At 38.3% G+C, this 18,740-nt stretch overlaps 1 protein-coding gene across 1 annotated transcript in view; it reads right to left on the bottom strand.

Annotated features, from left to right (window-relative positions):
- Nucleotides 1-9,165: 9,165 nt before the first annotated feature.
- The window catches only part of LOC148955358 (tubby-related protein 4-like), a 191,607-nt gene continuing 182,032 nt past the window's right edge, over nucleotides 9,166-18,740 (bottom strand). Inside the window, exon 7 of the mRNA XM_089107089.1 lies at nucleotides 9,166-9,251. Within this exon, the coding sequence (XP_088963215.1) occupies nucleotides 9,166-9,251 (86 nt within the window). The remainder of the gene's footprint in view (nucleotides 9,252-18,740) is intronic.

Raw genomic sequence — 18,740 nt, 5'->3', positions numbered from 1 at the left:
GGTTTAGAAGGGACATTAAGAAAGGAAGTTGCTCTGAAATGTCTTTTGAAAGGTATTTCTTGGTGTTGAGGTATCCGAAAAGCTTTAAATTAAAGTTGTGGGTGAAAAGGATGGGTACTTGAAGTTGTAAAATGGGTTTAGAAGGGACATTAAGAAAGGAACTTGCTCTGAAATGTCTTTTGAAAAGTATTTCTTGGTGTTGAGGTATCCAAAAAGCTGATAAGTATAGTTGTGGGTGAAAAGGATGGATGCTTCAACTTGTAAAATGGGTTTAGAAGGGACATTAAGAAAGGAACTTGCTCTGAAATGCCTTTTGAATAGTATTTCTTGGTGTTGAGGTATCCAAAAAGCTGTAAAGTAAAGTTGTGGGTGAAAAGGATGGGTACTTCAAGTTGGAAAATGGGTTTAGAAGGCACATAAAGAAAAGAAGTTGCTCTGAAATGCCTTTTGAAAGGTATTTCTTGGTGTTGTGGTATCCAAAAAGCTGTAAAGTAAAGTTGTGGGTGAAAAGGATGGGTACTTCAAGTTGAAAAAATCGGTTTAGAAGTGACATTAAGATAGGAACTTGCTCTGAAATGTCTTTTGAAAAGTATTTCTTGGTGTTGTGGTATCCTAAAAGCTGTAAAGTAAAGTTGTGGGTGAAAAGGATGGGTACTTCAAAATGGAAAATGGGTTTAGAAGGGACATTAAGAAATGAACTTGTTCTGAAATGTCTTTTGAAGAGTATTTCTTGGTGTTGAGGTATCCAAAAAGTCGTAAAGTAAAGTTGTGGGTGAAAAGGATGGGTTCTTTAACTTGTAAAATGGGTTTAGGAAGAAAATTACGTAAAGAACTTGTTCTGAAAAGATATAGTAAAGCCTTTTGAAAAGAATTGCTTGATGTTGGGGTATTCGAAAAGCCTTATAGTAAAGTTTTGGGGGAAAAAATGAGTACTTTAACTTGTAAAATTGGCTTAGGAAGGAAATTACGTAAAGAACTTGCTCTGAAATGTCTTTTGAAAAGTATTGCTCGATGTTGAAGTATGCAAAAAGTCGTAAAGTAAAGTTGTGGTGAAAAAGATAAGTACTTTAACTTGTAAAATGGGTTTATGAAGGACATTAAGAAAAAAACTTGTTCTGAAAAAATATAATAAAGCCTTTTGAAATGTGGGGACCCTTCGGTGTCTAAAATGCTTAAAAAAGTATTTACAAAATGGGGTTGGGGCTCTTTGGGGACTCGGGAGGGCCTTTGGGGGGCCGGGGGCCCTTTGGGGGCCAGGTGGTCCTTTGGGAGCCCGGGGGACCTTTGAGGACCGGGGGCTTCCGTTGCGGGTGGGGTAGGGGGATCTGAGCCCTTTGGGGTTGGGGTAGGGACCTCACGACACTTTTCAAATGGAACTTGTGTATTATAACGGCCAGAGAGTTTCATTCTCAAATCCTCTTCTAGAACATCTTCTAAAATTATCTTTTAAAATGTCTCTAACTGTTTCGCCGAAATAATTCCCTAAAATGTCTAAAATACTTTCGCCCAAATAATCCCTAAACGTAATTTCTGCGTGTTCCTTTTGTTTTTGGCATCCCTGCTCTGTCACATTTGAAATTACTTGGAAATCCTTTCCTGCGTTAATCTTCATCTCTAAGATCAAAACATTCGCCCGGAAACAATTCTCCTGGCATCATCTGTCAGACGTTAATTAACTTCGTCCTGAAACAATTTTCCTTGGCATCATCTATCAGACGTTAATTAACTTCGCCCGGAGACAATTCTCCTTGACATCATCTGTCAGACGTTAATTAACTTCGCCCGGAAACAATTCTCCTTGACATCATCTGTCAGACGTTAATTAACTTCGCCCGGAGACATTTCTCGGAAACCTGTTCTCCCTGGGGATTCCATGCCCATATTTGGTGCCCCGTCACGACTGACAGCACTGGTGTTCTCCCTAGGGACTCTATGCCCATATTTGGTGCCCCCGTGGGACTTACATTACCACGTGTTCTCCCTGGGGATTCCATGCCCATATTTGGTGTACTCGTGGGACTGACATTACCACGTGTTCTCCCTAGGGACTCTGTGCCCATATTTGGTGTACTGTCACGATCAATAAGGGCCTTTCTACTACTGTCGGTTGAGCAATTGTCAAGAGAATTTCATTTTTAGTTTTGGTGGATATTGGCCAAAGTCACTTTTTACTTCCAGTTTTTTTTATCACAAACTAATGACAAAAATTGTTTAAACCTGTTAATTTTATCTAGTTGAATACGCTAATAAAAAGAAAGAGGATCTAACGGCTGGGTAGTAAGTTTAAATTTAGTTTTTTTCTTTCGCTGTTCTGTTAGTTTTTAAATGTGTGAACATAAAAGGGATTTAAGTTCGAAGGGGAGAATTGTCCTGTTATTAATGAGGTACATTTTATATGGCCGGTATAAAATCAAGACGTGGTATCTATGCAGGCAGGATGATTTTTGAGTATCTCTACTCTTTCTGTAAACTATTCTAAGGAGTTGGAAATTGCATAAAGATAAGTCTAAATCTGTTATAATCTATGGAATTAATAAATCTTTATGTAATTTTGGTTTGAATCAGATTTTCTTTTAAGATTATATGCATAATAATTACATATATTATTGATTAAATAAAGCGATCATTTGCCAGGAACTTTTGTTTAAAATTTAATGTATTTTGTTTCATTTTGTATGCAATTTAATTGCTCTTTTTATTTGAGACTTTTTCACTAAAAGTATTTAAAAATAAACTTATTCCTACAAAAATAAATATCCTGAAATATATTCCCTGTCCCCCAACCACCACTGGTATTTTGGCGTCTTGGCGTCCCTGGAAGATTTTCTGCCGGTGCCCTTGCTAAATAAGTGTATTTTTCCTGTCAACGTTATATCAATTGTCCTTACGTTGTTCTTTAATTGATCCTTCTTCTTTTTAAATTTCTAGTTTTTCTCAATTTGACTAAAGGCTAATACTGAGAGGGAAACAAAATTCTACATATCTGTCCGCTTTTTACCTTTTTTTTTGCGATTTTGTCTTTTAAAATCAGGTGAGAGCTTGAAACCCTGCTATTCAAATTTTGCAGAGTCAAGTTAAGGACAGCCTTCTAAACCCGTTTGTATTCATCAAAAGATAACCGCCCCATTTTTGCACAGTAAAATCTCTTCTGCATAGCTAATTTTCGGCTTTCATATCGTCCAGCCTTAATTCCGTTGGTTTTAATTTTCTCCTTTTCTCTTTACTTTTATTTTTTTAAAAACTTATAACTTTCTTTTCATTTTTAGTACGAAACCCGGGATTATCCTGAAAGTGACAAGAGTTACTACCCCCTCAAAACAAAGTCTTGAAGTCAAAGTTTGACATTTGGAGTACATTACTTTGAAAAAAGATTGTATTTAGTGTTCATTATGTCCAATTTCATTGCATAGCTTTCATCAGTACCATACCCATTTTTAAGGAAGTTCAGTTCCTATTCCTAAAATTACGCAGATGTGCATGTGATAGTACCTTTTGATGAGCAACTTTAAAATTTATAGTATAACACATACTTGGAATCAGCATAAATAACAGATTTTGATGTATGATTATTTTACCCAGAACTCCGTTTCTTAGGAGTTTAGTAGGCCTACCTATGGCCTACTTTTCAATGGTCACTTTTCACTTAAGTAGAAATGACCCTATAACTCCCACGGGGACTCCATATATGGGCATAGAGTCCCTAGGGAGAACACCTGTGCTGTCAGTCCCGATCCCACACCATATATGGGCATGGAATCCCCAGGGAGAACACGTCTCCGAGAAATTGATTGCGTAACCTAGCTTAACCTCATGATGGGCATTGAATACTGAACGAACACCAGGCTATCATCTACAATTGACTCTAATGCCGAACGGGACTCCATTTATTCATGGTTTATTAATATCTGATGGATAATGTCAAGGTTGATTTATTTGTTGTTGTTGTTGTTGTTTGGCCAAGTGTAATGTCACGAGGGGTGATTTACATAATCGCTAGGGGAATTTATTGATCTAGGGGAACTAAATTTCCAAGGTCGATTTATTTGTTTTTGTTGTTGTTGGTACAAGTGCACGCTAGGGGGGAATGTTATGATCCAGGAATAGGGAACAGGATCAAGTGTTTCATTCTAAACCAATCAGAGACTCGGTTACATCTCCTTCTAGACCAATCAGAGGCTCGCTTACATATGGTTTTCCCCAATACATCGCAATTCGCCCTTGAGATTTCATATATAACGGACATGCATTGTGATTAAATTATCAGAAAGTATTGTGACACAATGGATACACGAAAGAATATTATTGATGAGCTAGAAGCCTTGGCAACCTCAATTTACCATGTGAGTTCTGTTGTAGTACATTTTCATTTTTTATTTTCAAAATTTTTATTTTCAATTGCTATCTTTATACTCGCTAGAAAATGTAAAATTTGTTCTTTTTACCACATAAACCCCCCTTCTCCCCCCACTGTTTTACAATTATAATTCTTGCAAATAGATATAATTCTCTTTTTTCGATAAATTCTTGCTTTCTGTATTGTGATCTTTTCTGTAACTGACTTCTGTCAATTCTTAGACATTATGCCGCTATGTTTTTGACATAAGCTCTCCGCGCAAGGCTATAAATAATTTTGGCATCCCCTTTTCCTGTTTTGTTTTACATTAGCGCTTTTAGCCAATCTAGGTTTTCAATGCTTTTTGCGTAATTCTGTGTTGACTGAAATAGCGGAGAACTAATTGTCTGCAAAATTAATATCTCATGTTTAGGACATTGGAATTCTATATTCTATGTAAGAGCGAAACAAATTATTTCCCAAAAATAATTGCTAACAATATTTTTAGGACATTGCTGAAAAATTGGGGGGAGGGGGCTTCTTAATGATAAATGTTTTCTAGACAAAATTATGGTTAGGTTATGAGCGTACTAATTTTCCTTCTGTAAAAAAAGGGGGAAATTATTTCAATACTAATTTTTTTCTCTTCTTTTAAGGCCAATTATGAAGAATGTATTGTCCCCCCTCCATTGAAGAGGGCAAGGGAGGATGAGACAGCCCCCGTGAGACCATCAATTATTAAGTATGCTGGCCCTTACACAACCCCACAACAAAGCAGGAGGAATAATGTCCATCTGTACTCCATGAGCAATGTGAGATAGTAACTATCCCCATCCTAAACGAACAAGATGCTACCCCCTTAAACCCTTGTTATTCTGCGGGGCCTTCTGTGGTCCTATTAAATTCCAAAAATGCACACCCTTTAAGCCCCGGTCTAGATACCGAACTTTCCATACACTCTGCTATGCATGAGCCTTCAAGACATGCCTTAGGCCAAACATTGGCTCCTTATCACGCAATATCTAAGCTATCATCTCCCTATTAATTGTCAGTGCACTCTCCTCAACTATCTCCGTCAAGTGCTGAGCCTTCCATGCAAGATAGAAGGGTTGGCTCCTCCAGGCAAGTCATAGACCAACCAATGGCTCCCAATCATGTAATGGCCAAGCCTCCAGCTTCCTGTCAAGTGGTTGATCAATTTGAAGACGTGAGTAAATTTTTTTCAATCAAATAAGCTATTTTTATCTGTTAAAGAGCCATTTACTCTTTACTTTTGTCTTTTCACTTTTTTTGATTATTCAGGATCAGGTTATAGAAATATCTAAAACAAAACTTTTTTTCAACCTAATACAAGCTTGTCGAAGACATTAAAATGTTATTTTTACTATAATACCCCCCACACCCATTGTTTTAAATTTCTCTGCTCCCCCCTCTCTGAGAGATATCTAAATATAATGTAATTTTTTTGTTTTTGCTTTGTCAATGAAAACCACTGTTTTTTTTTCTAATCTTTGCTATTTTCTCTGTCCCCCACTGTAGGCCATAAACTGTTGCTATCTCTTAATAATATTTTTCGTTAATTTCTAGCCTGAATTACTGATAGATTGACTAGATTCTTTTTATCTCAAAATGCTGTTTTTTTCACTAGAATATTATAGTTTACTGTATACAAGGAGGAGGGTGGTCGCTGTGGGGGCCGGGAAGTGCCATGGGGCCCGGGAAGCGCCACGGGAAGCGCCGCGGTGGCCCGCTGGGCCGGCTTGGAGGGGAGCATTAAATAGTGGAAATTGAGGGGGGGAGTTTGAACAAAATCAAATTGCCTTCTATGTAAAGCGTTTTTTATTTTAGTTAAGTTGGAACTTTCAGAATATCGATTGACTAGTGTATATGCTACTGCTATTAAGCGTCTTTTTAAGCAATAATAATCCAATTTTTTTTAAAAACAGTAGGGGGGATTTAGAGACTTTGAAAATAATCTATTTTTTATTTATAGGTTGCTGTGGTCCCATACTCGCCATCTCCCCCCTGCTCTTCAGTTGTTGAAGGAGAGGACACGCATGTGGATCTCTCCAGAGATTCAACTTGAGACGATATCATTTTAGAACAAATTCCAGATAATATTGATGAGTTTTTAACTGATTTTTTAAATGTAGATAATAGCGCAGTTGAGCAGCGGGACTTACCTTTGCTGAGTCCAAACACCATGCAGCTTTTAGATGATTTTACCAGGGAATTAACAGGGAATCCTCCTCCTCTAGCCCCCGATAGCTTACTTCCACTTCAATCGAATGAAGTGGATTCCCATAACCCTATTATTGAACAATGCGGAGGGGGAGGGGGTGTTAATAATATACAAGAGGGTTGTGTTTGACCCCGTAGAAATTGTGCATGAGTATGTAGATAGAATTCGTGCACTGCTGGAGAATCAAATTGAATTGTGGGGAGGGGGGAGGGATTCCATTAAGGTTTCTATTGTTTTAAAGGTGTTTTATTTAAATGAGAGAAAAAGTGAAGTTTAAAATAATTATTTACATACCGAGATGCGTGTGATTTATCCAAATTTTGTGAATTTTGAGGGTGCATTTTCCGAGTGGATAGGTCATATTATTGCGCATCTTGAGAATTATAAGGAAAATGGGTGCGGACCAGTAGTTCTTTATGTTGAAAGTTTGAGTGTTAATATTTGTAAATTTAAGAAAGATTTTATTTCAAGAAGGGGGCATAGGGATAAGGGTACATTTTTAAAATATAATCCAGATTTAGTAGGTTGTCGTGGTGTCCAGAAGATCTGTTTTGAAACAGATCATAAATGTTTCAAGTACGCTTTCCTCATGTCAGCTTTCCGATGAATGAAAGATGAAGCCTCAAAGACGAATTTAGATCACTGGGCTATACATGGGAAGGAGGGGTCCAATTTCCCCATTGTTGATTTCACTTGTTTAGAGGGAAAATACCCAGTAACGCTAAGATCTATTGATATTTTCGAAATGGCCAATGCCCATTGGAATATCAGCGCTACTGTTGTTCAGTATGAAGCTGAATTTGAAAATGGGGTTCGTTCTAAAAAGAGGGAGGTGGTGTTCCCTGTAAGGGGCCCGTCGATTGAGTTGGTCAAACACTGGGTATGGCTGTTATACACACCACCTAGTGACCCCAATGCAATTGGCCATTTTAACCCAATCACAGACATCAGTAGAGTTCTAAGGGAGGGTAAAAAGGGGCGGGGGGTACGTTTCTACTGTCCAACATGCCTGTCTCGATTTTGGACAGAATTAAAGTTGCAAAATCATATGAAGCACTGTAGACGGCATGGTTACCAGTCAGTGGAAACGGTTTCAGGGGATAGGGCCATTTTACGTTTTAAAAATTTCCAAAACACCCTCCTCCAGTGCAACAAAATATCTTTATATTTTGCGCTATTATCTACATTTAAAAAATCAGTTAAAAACTCATCAATATTATCTGGAATATCGTTAATGATACCGTCCCATGTTGAATTGTTGGGGAGCTCCACATGTGCGTCCTCTCCTTCTCCAACTGACGAGCAGGGGGGAGATGGCCAATATGGGACCGATGCAACCTATAAATGAAAAATAGCTTATTTTCCAAGTGTCTAAATCACCCCTACTGTTTTTAAAAAAAATTGGATTATTATTGCTTAAAAACACGCTTAATAGCTGTAGCATATACACTAGTCAATCGATATTCTGAAAGTTCCAACTTAACTAAAATCTAAAACGCTTTACATAGAAGGCAATTTGATTTTGTTCAAACTCCCCCCCCCTCAATTTCCACTATTTAATGCTCCCCTCCGAGCCAGCCTAGCGGGCCCTCGTGGCGCTTCCCGCGGTGCTTCCCGGGCCCCGGGGCGCTTCCCGGCCACCGCAGCGACCACCCTCCTCCTTGTATACGATAAACTATAATATTCTAGTGAAAAAAACCCCCAGCATTTTGAGATAAAAAGAATCTAGTCAATCTATCAGTAATTCAGGCTAGAAATTAACGAAATATATTATTAAGAGATAGCAACAGTTTATGGCCTACAGTGGGGACAGAGAAAATAGGAAAGATTAGAAAAAAAACAGTGGTTTTCATTGACAAAGCAAAAACAAAAAAATTACATTATATTTAGATATATCTCAAGGAGAAGGGAGCAGAGAAATTTAAAACAATGGGTGTGGGGGGGTTTTATAGAGAAAATAACATTTTAATGTCTTCGACAAGTTTATATTAGGTTGAAAAATAGTTTTTTTTGAGATATTTCTATAACCTGGTCCTGAATATTCAAAAAAGTGAAAAGGTAAAGAGTAAAAGGCTCTCTAACAGCTAAAAAAATAGCTTATTTGATTGAAAAAAATTTATTTACATCTTAAAATTGATCAACCATTTGACACGAAGCTGAAGGCTTGGACATTACACGATAGGGAGCCATTGGCTGGTCTATGACTTGCCTGGAGGGGCCCACCCTTCTTTCTTGCATGGATGGCTCAGCACCTGACGGAGACAGTTGAGGAGAGTACACTGACAATTAACAGGGAGATGATAGCTTAAATATTGCCTGATAAGGAGCCGAAGTTTGACCTAAGGCATGTCTTGAAGATCCATCCATGGCAGATTGCATGGAAAGCCCGGTATCTGGACTGGGGCTTGAAGGGTGTGCATTTTTGGAATTTAATAGGACCACATAACGCCCCGCAGCATAACAGGGGTTCAAGGGGGCAGCATCTTGTCCGTGTAGGGCGGGGATAGTCACATTCTCACCTTGCTCATGGAGTGCAGATGGACCTGTATCCCTCCTGCTTTGTTTTGGGGTCGTGTAAGGGCCAGAATATTTAATAATTGATGGTCTCACGGGGGCTGTCTCGTCTTCCCTTGCCCTCTTCAATGGAGGGTTGACAAAACATTCTTCTTAATTGACCTTAAAAGAATAGAAAAAAATTAGTATTGAAATAATTTCCCCCTTTTTTTACAGAAGGAAATTTAGCGCTCTCCATAGCTCTAATTTTGTATAGTAACGCAGTTCTCACTCCGTAGCCCCCTCCCCCCCTCTTTTTTTCAGCCATGTCCTACCAATATTGTTAGGAATTATTTTTGGGAAATAGCTTGTTTCGCTCTTACATAGAATATAGAACTCCAATGTACTAAATATTAATTTTGCAGACAATTAGTTCTCCGCTATTTCAGTCAACACAGAATTGCGCAAAAATCATTGAAAACCTAGATTGGCTAAAACCAGCTAATGTAAACAAAACAGGAAAAGGGTGACAAATTATTTATAACCTTGCGCGGAGAGCTTATGTCAAAACATAGCGGCATAATGCCTAAGAATTGACAGAAGTCAGCTACAGAAAAGATCACAATACAGAAAGCAAGAATTTATCGAAAAAAGAGAATTATTTCTATTTGCAAGAATTATAATTGTAAAACAGTGGGGGGAGAAGCGGGGTTTATGTGGTAAAAAGAACATATTTTACATTTTCTAGCGAGTATAAGGATAGCAATTGAAAATAAAAAATGAAAATGTACTAAAACAGAACTCGACATGGTAAATTGAGGTTGCCAAGGCTTCTAGCTCATCAATAATATTCTTTCGTGTATCCATTATGTCACAATACTTTCTGATAATTTAATCACAATGCATGTCCGTTACATATGAAATCTCAAGGGCGAATTGCGATGTAATGGGGGAAACCATATGTAAGCGAGCCTCTGATTGGTCTAGAAGGAGATGTAACCGAGTCTCTGATTGGCTTAGAAGGAAACACGTGATCCCGTTTCCTATTTTGGATCATAACATTCCCCCCTAGCGCGCACTTGGAAGAACAACAACAACAAATAAATTGACCTTGGAAATTTAGTTCCCCTAGATCAATAAATTCCCCTAGCGATTATGTAAATCACCCCTCGTGACATTACACTTGGCCAAACAACAACAGCAACAACAAATAAATCAACCTTGACATTATCCATCAGATATTAATAAACCATGAAGAAATGGAGTCCCGTTCGGCATTAGAGTCAATTGTAGATGATATCCTGGTGTTTGTTCAGTATTCAATGCCCATCATGAGGTTAAGCTAGGTTACGCAATCAATTTCTCGGAAACGTGTTCTCCCTGGGGACTCCATGCCCATATATGGTGTGGGATCGGGACTGTCAGCACAGGTGTTCTCCCTAGGGACTCTATGCCCATATATGGAGTCCCCGTGGGAGTTATAGGGTCATTTCTACTCACTTACTGTTTAGTATAACGAACTGTTTGATCCTAGTCTCTCTTAAGCGTGATGAAAAAAGAAGTTTTTTTTCTATTGAATGTAAGGAACAAGATTAAAACACTATACCAAATAGAGGGGGCTGCACCTCTTCAACTCCTCATTCTTAAAGCTAAAGTTTTTTAGGGTCCTAAAAAAGTCTTCTCATTCCAATTCAACAACCTTTGTCTTCAGCTGTCGTTCTAGAAGAATCGGGACAAAAATCGAAGTTTAACGTAAAGAATGAGGGATTAAAGATAGGGCAGCCACCCTCATTTACGGAATCTTACCCCTCCCTCTGGCTGCATAATGACAAACCGTTCCCGTCCCTTCATAATAGCCTATGCGCAATTAAACATCACCATACATACTTTCATGAATTGAATCAAATTAAATAAATTAAGTAATGAGATAGATATCCATATTAACCATTTGTCTTGAGTGGATTACGCGGCTTTTCAGGACCAAATGCATCATTTCCTCTTTTTTTTCTTTGGGGCGAAATTCTTAGTTTTACTTTTAAAGACAAGAAATCAAAAGGAAGCACTTATGTTTTGTTTTCCATTTTCGTCTTTTATATCCTATTGCAATCATGAATCTAGTGCCTATTCCAAACTTATTTACCCATCACAGATTAAGCTAAGCCATTAATTTTGCTTGCATTACTGATATCTATCTTTCTGAACAAAATAAACCCTCCCAAATTAGAGATCTAGATCCTATTTTATGGCCAGGGTCGGACTCCCATTGCACAGGTCTTAATTGGAATGTTAGAACAGTTATGACAGTTGCATATTTTGCTTATCACTAGATAAATTTATCTTTTTTTAGAGAACGTGACTAATCTCACTGACCTGTCGTTGAATAGAACTCCCAAATGATGTTTGTTGAAATGAGATATGACCAGCAAACAAATAATTATGGTTGCAGCGGCAGCTGCAATTTAGTAAAGAGCGAACCACAGCCCATAGTTATCAAAAGTAGAAAAAAAAATTTCACAAAAACTGCCTGGTGGAACATTTGCCATCTGACACTGAATCAGGAACGATAACTATTGTTTTGGTTAATCTTAAAAGTAAAATTTTATTGCGAAAAGAAATTTATGGTGATTTCGAAAAAGAGCCTGAAACCCCTTGAAAATGGTGTTAGATCGAAATAAAAAGTGCACTATTGGAATCAGCATGGTCCAAACCTTTCATAGGATAATTACAGTCTCCCACCTTGAACACCAAGGAAAATTACTTTTTGCATGGGTAGCACTGATGTTTCCTTTTTTTTCTCTTTTTTTCACCAGACCTAGCGATTGACCAGAACATCATAGAGAGATGTTTTAAGGCTCATTCGAATGAAAATTAAATTTACTAGTACACTGTTTGAGTGACCAAAAAGATTAGAGGGAAAATACCTCTCCCTGCCCTAAATGCCCCCACCCCCCAAACTAGTCCTATAAAAATTTTGAGATAGCCATTTTGTTTAACATAGTTCAAAGGTCCAATATTTATGGTGTGATGATGATATGGTCCTCCATATTCCCTGGCGAAGTGCTGTATATGGTATCAGGCGTATCGATATCGCATGTATCGGTGTCGGGCGCATTGGTATCGCATATATCGTATCGGGAATATCGGTATCCGTTGTCGTTTTTTTCAGTCATTTTCTAGGCTCATTTTTTAAAGCATGTCCCGGCAAGGTATCATGGTTGCAGCGGTAGCTGCAACCTAGTAAGAGCGAGCCACAGCCCATAGTAACCAAAAGTTAAAAGCCACGATTTGAAAAAAATTGCCTTGTGAAAAAAAATTGCCATCTGACACTGACTCAGGAATGTTAACTATTATTTCGGTTCGTCTTAAAAGTAAAAGATTATTGCGATAAGACATTTATGGTGATTTCGAAAAAAGCCTCAAACCCCTACAAAATGGCGTCAGATCAAAATGAAAAAATGTAGCAATGGAATCAGCATGGTCAAATATCTTGCACAGGGAAATTACAGTCCCACTCCCTGAACAACAAGGACAATCACTTTTTTGCATCGGTAGCACTGATCTGTCTCCCGTTTTTTTTCTGTTTTTGTTGTTTTTTTCTAGGCCTAGCGGGTTATCACGACATCGTAGAGAGATGCTTAATGACTCATTCAAAAGATATTTTTCATATCTACGTGCTTTTTATAAATTCCGCCATCTAAAAGTGCCATATGGCTCTAAAATGGCACTTTTGGTGCCATTCTTCAAGGGGTGGCACTAGCAGGCTACCAGAACATCGTAGACAGAACTTTTATAGCTCACATGAAAGATATGGCTCATATCTACGTCTTTCATATAAATTCCACCATCAGCAGTTTCCAAATGGCACTAAAAACTACACTTTTGGTGTCGTGTCTCAAGTGGAAAAGCTGGGGCTATTGGGCTAGCAGAACTTATAAGAGTGATGTTTAATGACTCATTTGAAAGCTATTGCTCTTATATATGTGCTTTTTTCAATTTTAGCATTCGTAAGTGCGATATAGCACTAAAAACAACACTTTTGGTGCCACTTCTTAAGTGGAAAAGTTCTGAAGCGCAAAACAAGTACTATTGTAATAGTTTTATTCCAGAACCCTTAAATAGAGGTTCACAGGAACCCCTCCCGTACACTCCCCTTCCAGCCCCCTTAGTAAGTTTCATAAATCGTGTGCTCATCAGTAAGCTACTGACACATTAGCAGGCTACCACACCGTCGTAGATAGATGTTTAATGGGTCAATTATAAGCTATTGCTTATATTTACTAGGTTTTTAAAAACTCTACCGTCTATTAGATTTCACATATTTTAATGTTAACTAGTTTCTAAGGAGAATTTGCATTGAACTCTTTGTCATGGTTGAATCATTAGCTGTAACCTTAGAGGGGGTGCCACTATTTTAAACAACCGTCACAAGCACTAAACGTCATTTCGTCGACAAGGAAAATCCGTCAGAACCACTAACCATCAGAACGTCGATAGTCATAACATCTACACGTCAGTTCATCGACAGTCACAATGGCTACCCGTCAGAACGTAGACAGTCATAACATCGATACGTCATCTAAAAAATTTCAGATGTTATGACGTGTCGATGTTATGACTGTCGACGTTCTGACGGTTAGTGGTTCTGACAGATTTTCGTAATGAAAAAAATTATAAATTTATGTAATAGTAGCCTAATAAGTATATAATAGTTTAGAAACAAATTTCGTTTATTTATTTGCACATCAGGGGGTTGGGGGTAAAGCCTAGCATATATTAAACACATAACGTTACCTAACTTAGGTACCTGTTTCCCGCTAAACCACAAAAAACTAAAGTTTTTAAGTTTTTGATGTTATGACGTGTCGATGTTATGACTGTCGACGTTCTGACGGGTAGCGATTGTGACTGTCGATGAACTCACGTGTCGATGTTATGACTGTCGATGTTGTGACAGTTAGTGGTTATGACGTATTTCTCGTCGATGTTATGACGGATTTTGTCGATGTTCTGACGTAAGTGCACCTGACGGTTATATGTTATGACGCCTTCCCTTCTTAGAGAATTGGAACAAAATTCGAACTTTATCGTAAAGAACGAGGTAATGACTAGGGGGCGAAACCCTAATATACGTAAAAAAAAATATATGAATATGGAAGTTTGCTACGTAAGTTAATACGTAAGTTACGTATAATTGTTACTATTAAAAACGTTCGTAAATAAATTTAAAAGTTCTAGTTCTCTTTTTAAGTAATTAAAGAAATTGGAGGGCATCTAGGCCCCCTCCTCCACCCCCTTTTATCAAAATCATCCGATAAAAATTTCGAAAAAGCCATTTATCCAAAAACAAATTTAAAATTGATATGCAAATTTCGTTTTAATTAATCATGTACGGTGAGCCAAAATCAAAACCTGCATTAATTAAAAAACGTTCAGAAATTAAATAAAAAAGAAATTTTTTAATTGAAAGTAAGGAGTGACATTAAAACCTAAGACGAACAGTAATTATTCCGTATATGAAAGGGGTTGTCCCCTCCTCAACGCCTCCCTCTTTACGCTAAAGTTTGACTCTTTCTCACAACTCTATTTTTAAAACAATAAAAATCTTAGCGTAAAGAGCGAGGCGTTCAGGAGGGGATGTCTATGGTGAGCGAACCATAGCATATAGTAACTAAAAGTTAAAAAATGTTAAAACGGTCGTTTTTTCTTCTTTTCTCCAGGCCTAGTGGGTTATTAGAACATAATAGAAAGATACTTAAGAGCTCATTCAAAAGCTATCTCTCATATGTACGTGGTTTATATAGATTCCGCCGTGTGCAAGTGGGATTTGGCACGAAAAGAGGCACTTTTTATGCCGTTTCTCGAGAGGTGGGGCTAGCAGGATACCAGAACATCTTAGATAGATTTGTGATAGCTCATATAAAAAATTTTGCTCATATTTACGTTTTTACTATAAATTCCACCATCTGAAAGTTTCAAATAGCACTAAAAACGGCACTTTTGGTGCCATGTCTCAAGTGGAAAAGCTATAGTGGTCTACCAGAACTTTTTAGAGTGATGTTTAATGGCTCATGTGAAAATCTTTGCTCATATCTATGTGCTTTTTATTAATTTTACCATTCGTAAGCGAGATATAGCGCTGAAAATAACATTTTTGTTGCCACTTCTTAAGCAGAAAATCTTGAAGCATAATAAGTAGATAATTTGCGTTCGATTCCAGCTTGGATTATTTTTTTTTTTCAATCATGGTTTGTCCCTGCTTAAGATTACTTTTCAGATAATGCACTATTTTTGCAAACGTGATGCACTCATTTTTTAAGGCATATCCCAGGAAGGCTGATTTTAAACCTATAACTCATATCTACGTGTTTTTATCAATTATACCATCCAAAAGTGCCTTATCATTATAGGCAACGCGCTAGCGCTGCCTAAGTAAAGAACGATGTGGGCACAATGTGTTTTTTTTTTTTTTTTTTTTCCATACCCATGCACTTCGTATCGAAGGAGTTGTCGTAGAAACTTTGAAAAGGACTCATTCGATTGGAAATTGGAGTGGCTAGTGCCCATTTTAATAGTCTAAAATGACTGGAGGGCAACTAGCCCCCCCCCCCACGCCCATCATTCCCCCAAACACATCCAATCAAAATTATGAAATAGCCATTTTGTTCGGCGTAGCTGATTTCCAGACAGAAAATACATTTTTGAAGAGGACACTCCCCCATAACCCTCGGGGAAAGGGTTTTAAGTTATGCCCTGGGGGCATAAAAGGTTTTTATAGAAGGCGTTGTCGTAGAAACTTAAAAAAGGCTCATTCGATTGGAAATTCAAAGGGATAGTGCCCGTTTTAATAGTCGAAAGTGATTGGAGGGCAACTAGCCCCCCCACCCACGCCCATCATTCCCCCAATCACTTCCAATAAAAATTTCGAGGTATCCATTTTTTTCAGCGTACTTGATTTCCAGATAGAAAATATGTTTTTGAGGAGGACACTCCCCAACAACCCTTGGGGCAAGGGTTGTAAGTTATGCCTTGGGGGCATATAAGGTCTCTATAGAAGTCATTGTTGTAGAAACTTCAAGAAAGGCTCATTCGATTGGAAATACAAAGGGCCAGTGCCCTTTTTAATAGTCGAAAGTGATTGGAGGGCAACTAGCCGCCCCCCCACGCCCATCATTCCCCCATACACATCCAATCAAAATTTTGAGATAGCCATTTTGTTCAGCGTATTTGATTTCCAGATAGAAAATATGTTTTTGAGGAGGACACTCCCCAACAACCATCGGGGCAAGGGGTGTAAGCTATGCCCTGGGGGCATATAAGGTTTTTATATAAGGCGTTGTCATAGAAACTTCAAAAAAGGCTTATTCGATTGGAAATTCAAAGGGCTAGTGCCCTTTTTAATAGTTAAAAGTGCTTGGACGGTAACTAACCCCCCTCTCACGCCCACCTTTTCCCCAAACACATCGAATCAAAACTTTGAGATAGCCATTTTGTTCCGCATAGTTGATTTCCAGATAGAAAATATCTTTTTGAGGAGGAAACTCCCCCACAACCATCGGGGCAAGGGTTTAAAGTTATGCCCTGGGGGCATATAAGGTTTTTATAGAAGGCCATGTCGTAAAAACTTCAAAATAGGCTCATTCGATTGGAAATTCAAAAGGCTAGTGCCCTTTTTAATAGTAGAAAGTGATTGGAGGGCAGCTAGCCCCCCCCCTCACGCCCTTCATTCCCCCAAACACATCAAATCAAAATTTTGACATAGCCATTTTGTTCAGCGTAGGTGATTTCCAGATAGAAAATATGTTTTTGAGGAGGACACTCCCCCATAACACTCAAGGCAATGGTTTTAAGTTATGCCCTGGGGGCATTTACGGTTTTTATAGAACGCGTTATCATAGAAACATAAAAAAGGCTCATTCGATTGGAAATTCAAAGGGCTAGTGCTCTTATTAATAGTCGAAAGTTATTGGAGAGCAACTAGCCCCCCCCCCCCACCCGCGCCCATCATTCCCCCAAACATATCCAATCAAAATTTTGAAATAGCCATTTTGTTCTGCGTACTTGATTTCCAAATAGAAAATATGTTTTTGAGGAGGACACTCCCCTACAACCCTCGGGGCAAGGGTTTTAAGTTAAAAGTGATGGGACGGTAACTAACCCCCCTCTCCCGAACACCTTTTCCCCAAACACATCGAATCAAAATTTTGAGATAACCATTTTGTTTAACGCAGTTTAAAGTTCTGAAAATTAGGTCTTTGAGGATGACAACCCCCTCACAGCCCTCAGGACAAGGATTGTAAGTTATGGCCTGGGGGTATATAAAGTGTTTATAGAAAGTGTTGTCGTAGAAACTTCAAAAAGGGATTATTCGATCGGAAATTGAAATGGCTTGTGCCCTTTTTAATAGTCGAAAGTAATTAGAAGGCAACTAACACCCCTTCCACGCCCACCATTTCCACAAAAACATCCAATCAAAATTTTGAAATAACCATTTTGTTCCACGCAGTTGAAGTTCAGGAAATAATACCTTTGAGCAGGACACTTCCCTCACAGTCTTCAGAGCAAGGATTATAAGTTATGCCCTGGGGGCATATAAGTTTTTATTGAAATCTTTATCAAAGAAACTTGAAAAAGGGCTCATTCGATTGGAAATTCAAAGGTCTAGTTCCCTTTTTAATAGTTGAAAGTGATTTGAGGGCAACTAACCCCCCTCTCTCGCCCACCTTTTCCCCAAACACATCCAATCAAATTTTTAGATAGCCGTTTTGTTCAGTGTTGTGGATTTCCGGATATAAATTATGCTTTTGTGGAGGACACTCCCACACAGCCCTCATGGCAAGGGTTGTAAGTTATGCCCTGGGGGCATATAAGGTTTTTACTGAACGCGTCGTCGTAAAAACTTCGATTGGAAATTGAAATCGCTAGTGCCCTTTTTAATAGTCAAAAGTGATTGGAAGGCAGCTAACACCCCTTCTTCGCCCACCATTTTCCCAAACATATCCAATCAAAATTTTTAGATAACCATTTTGTTCCACGCAGTTTAAAGTTCAGGAAATTATACCTTTGAGCAGGAGACTCTCCCCACAGTAGTAGAAAGGGGTAAGAAGGTACGGATGTTAAATAATTTATTCATGGTTTATTGATCCACTAACGGGTCAATCACACCTCTTTCAAGGTCAATCAGGGATGTTTCTAAGCTTAATGGATACAGACGGGAGTGACGCAAAAGTGGCCAAAATCCTAGAAACTACACCCACGACATATCGACTGTGAGACACCAAAGATAATGAGATTCTCGGTGGTTTTTATGAATACGAACTGCAAAAAGTTAGAAACACTAGTGAAATTTATCAAATTGAAAAGATATTAAAGAGTCGTACTCGCAAGGGCAAGAGACAGTTGCTTGTTCGCTGGCTAGGATACAACTCTGATTTTGATTCTTGGGTTGCAGTTGAAGACATTAACAATGCCCAATGATTTTTATGTGACTTTCATGTCCAATGTTTCCGATCCTCTCTACAATGATTTGAATAGAACAAGTAATTTTTGGACGAAACTCTCGCCCACCATCAAATTCGACGATGGAAAGTATGAAATGGCTCTTGTCGAATGTATTCTCAAAAATACATATGAAATCCTGAAAAAAGATCGTAAATATGATAAAAAAAATTTAGA

This window comes from Artemia sp. Qi Xiang Cuo, chromosome 2 (assembly GCF_049724085.1).
Source record: "Artemia sp. Qi Xiang Cuo chromosome 2, ASM4972408v1, whole genome shotgun sequence".
Taxonomy (NCBI): domain Eukaryota; kingdom Metazoa; phylum Arthropoda; class Branchiopoda; order Anostraca; family Artemiidae; genus Artemia; species Artemia sp. Qi Xiang Cuo.
The sequence above is the reverse complement of the archived record's forward strand: the minus strand, read 5'-3'. Positions and strand labels throughout refer to the sequence as shown.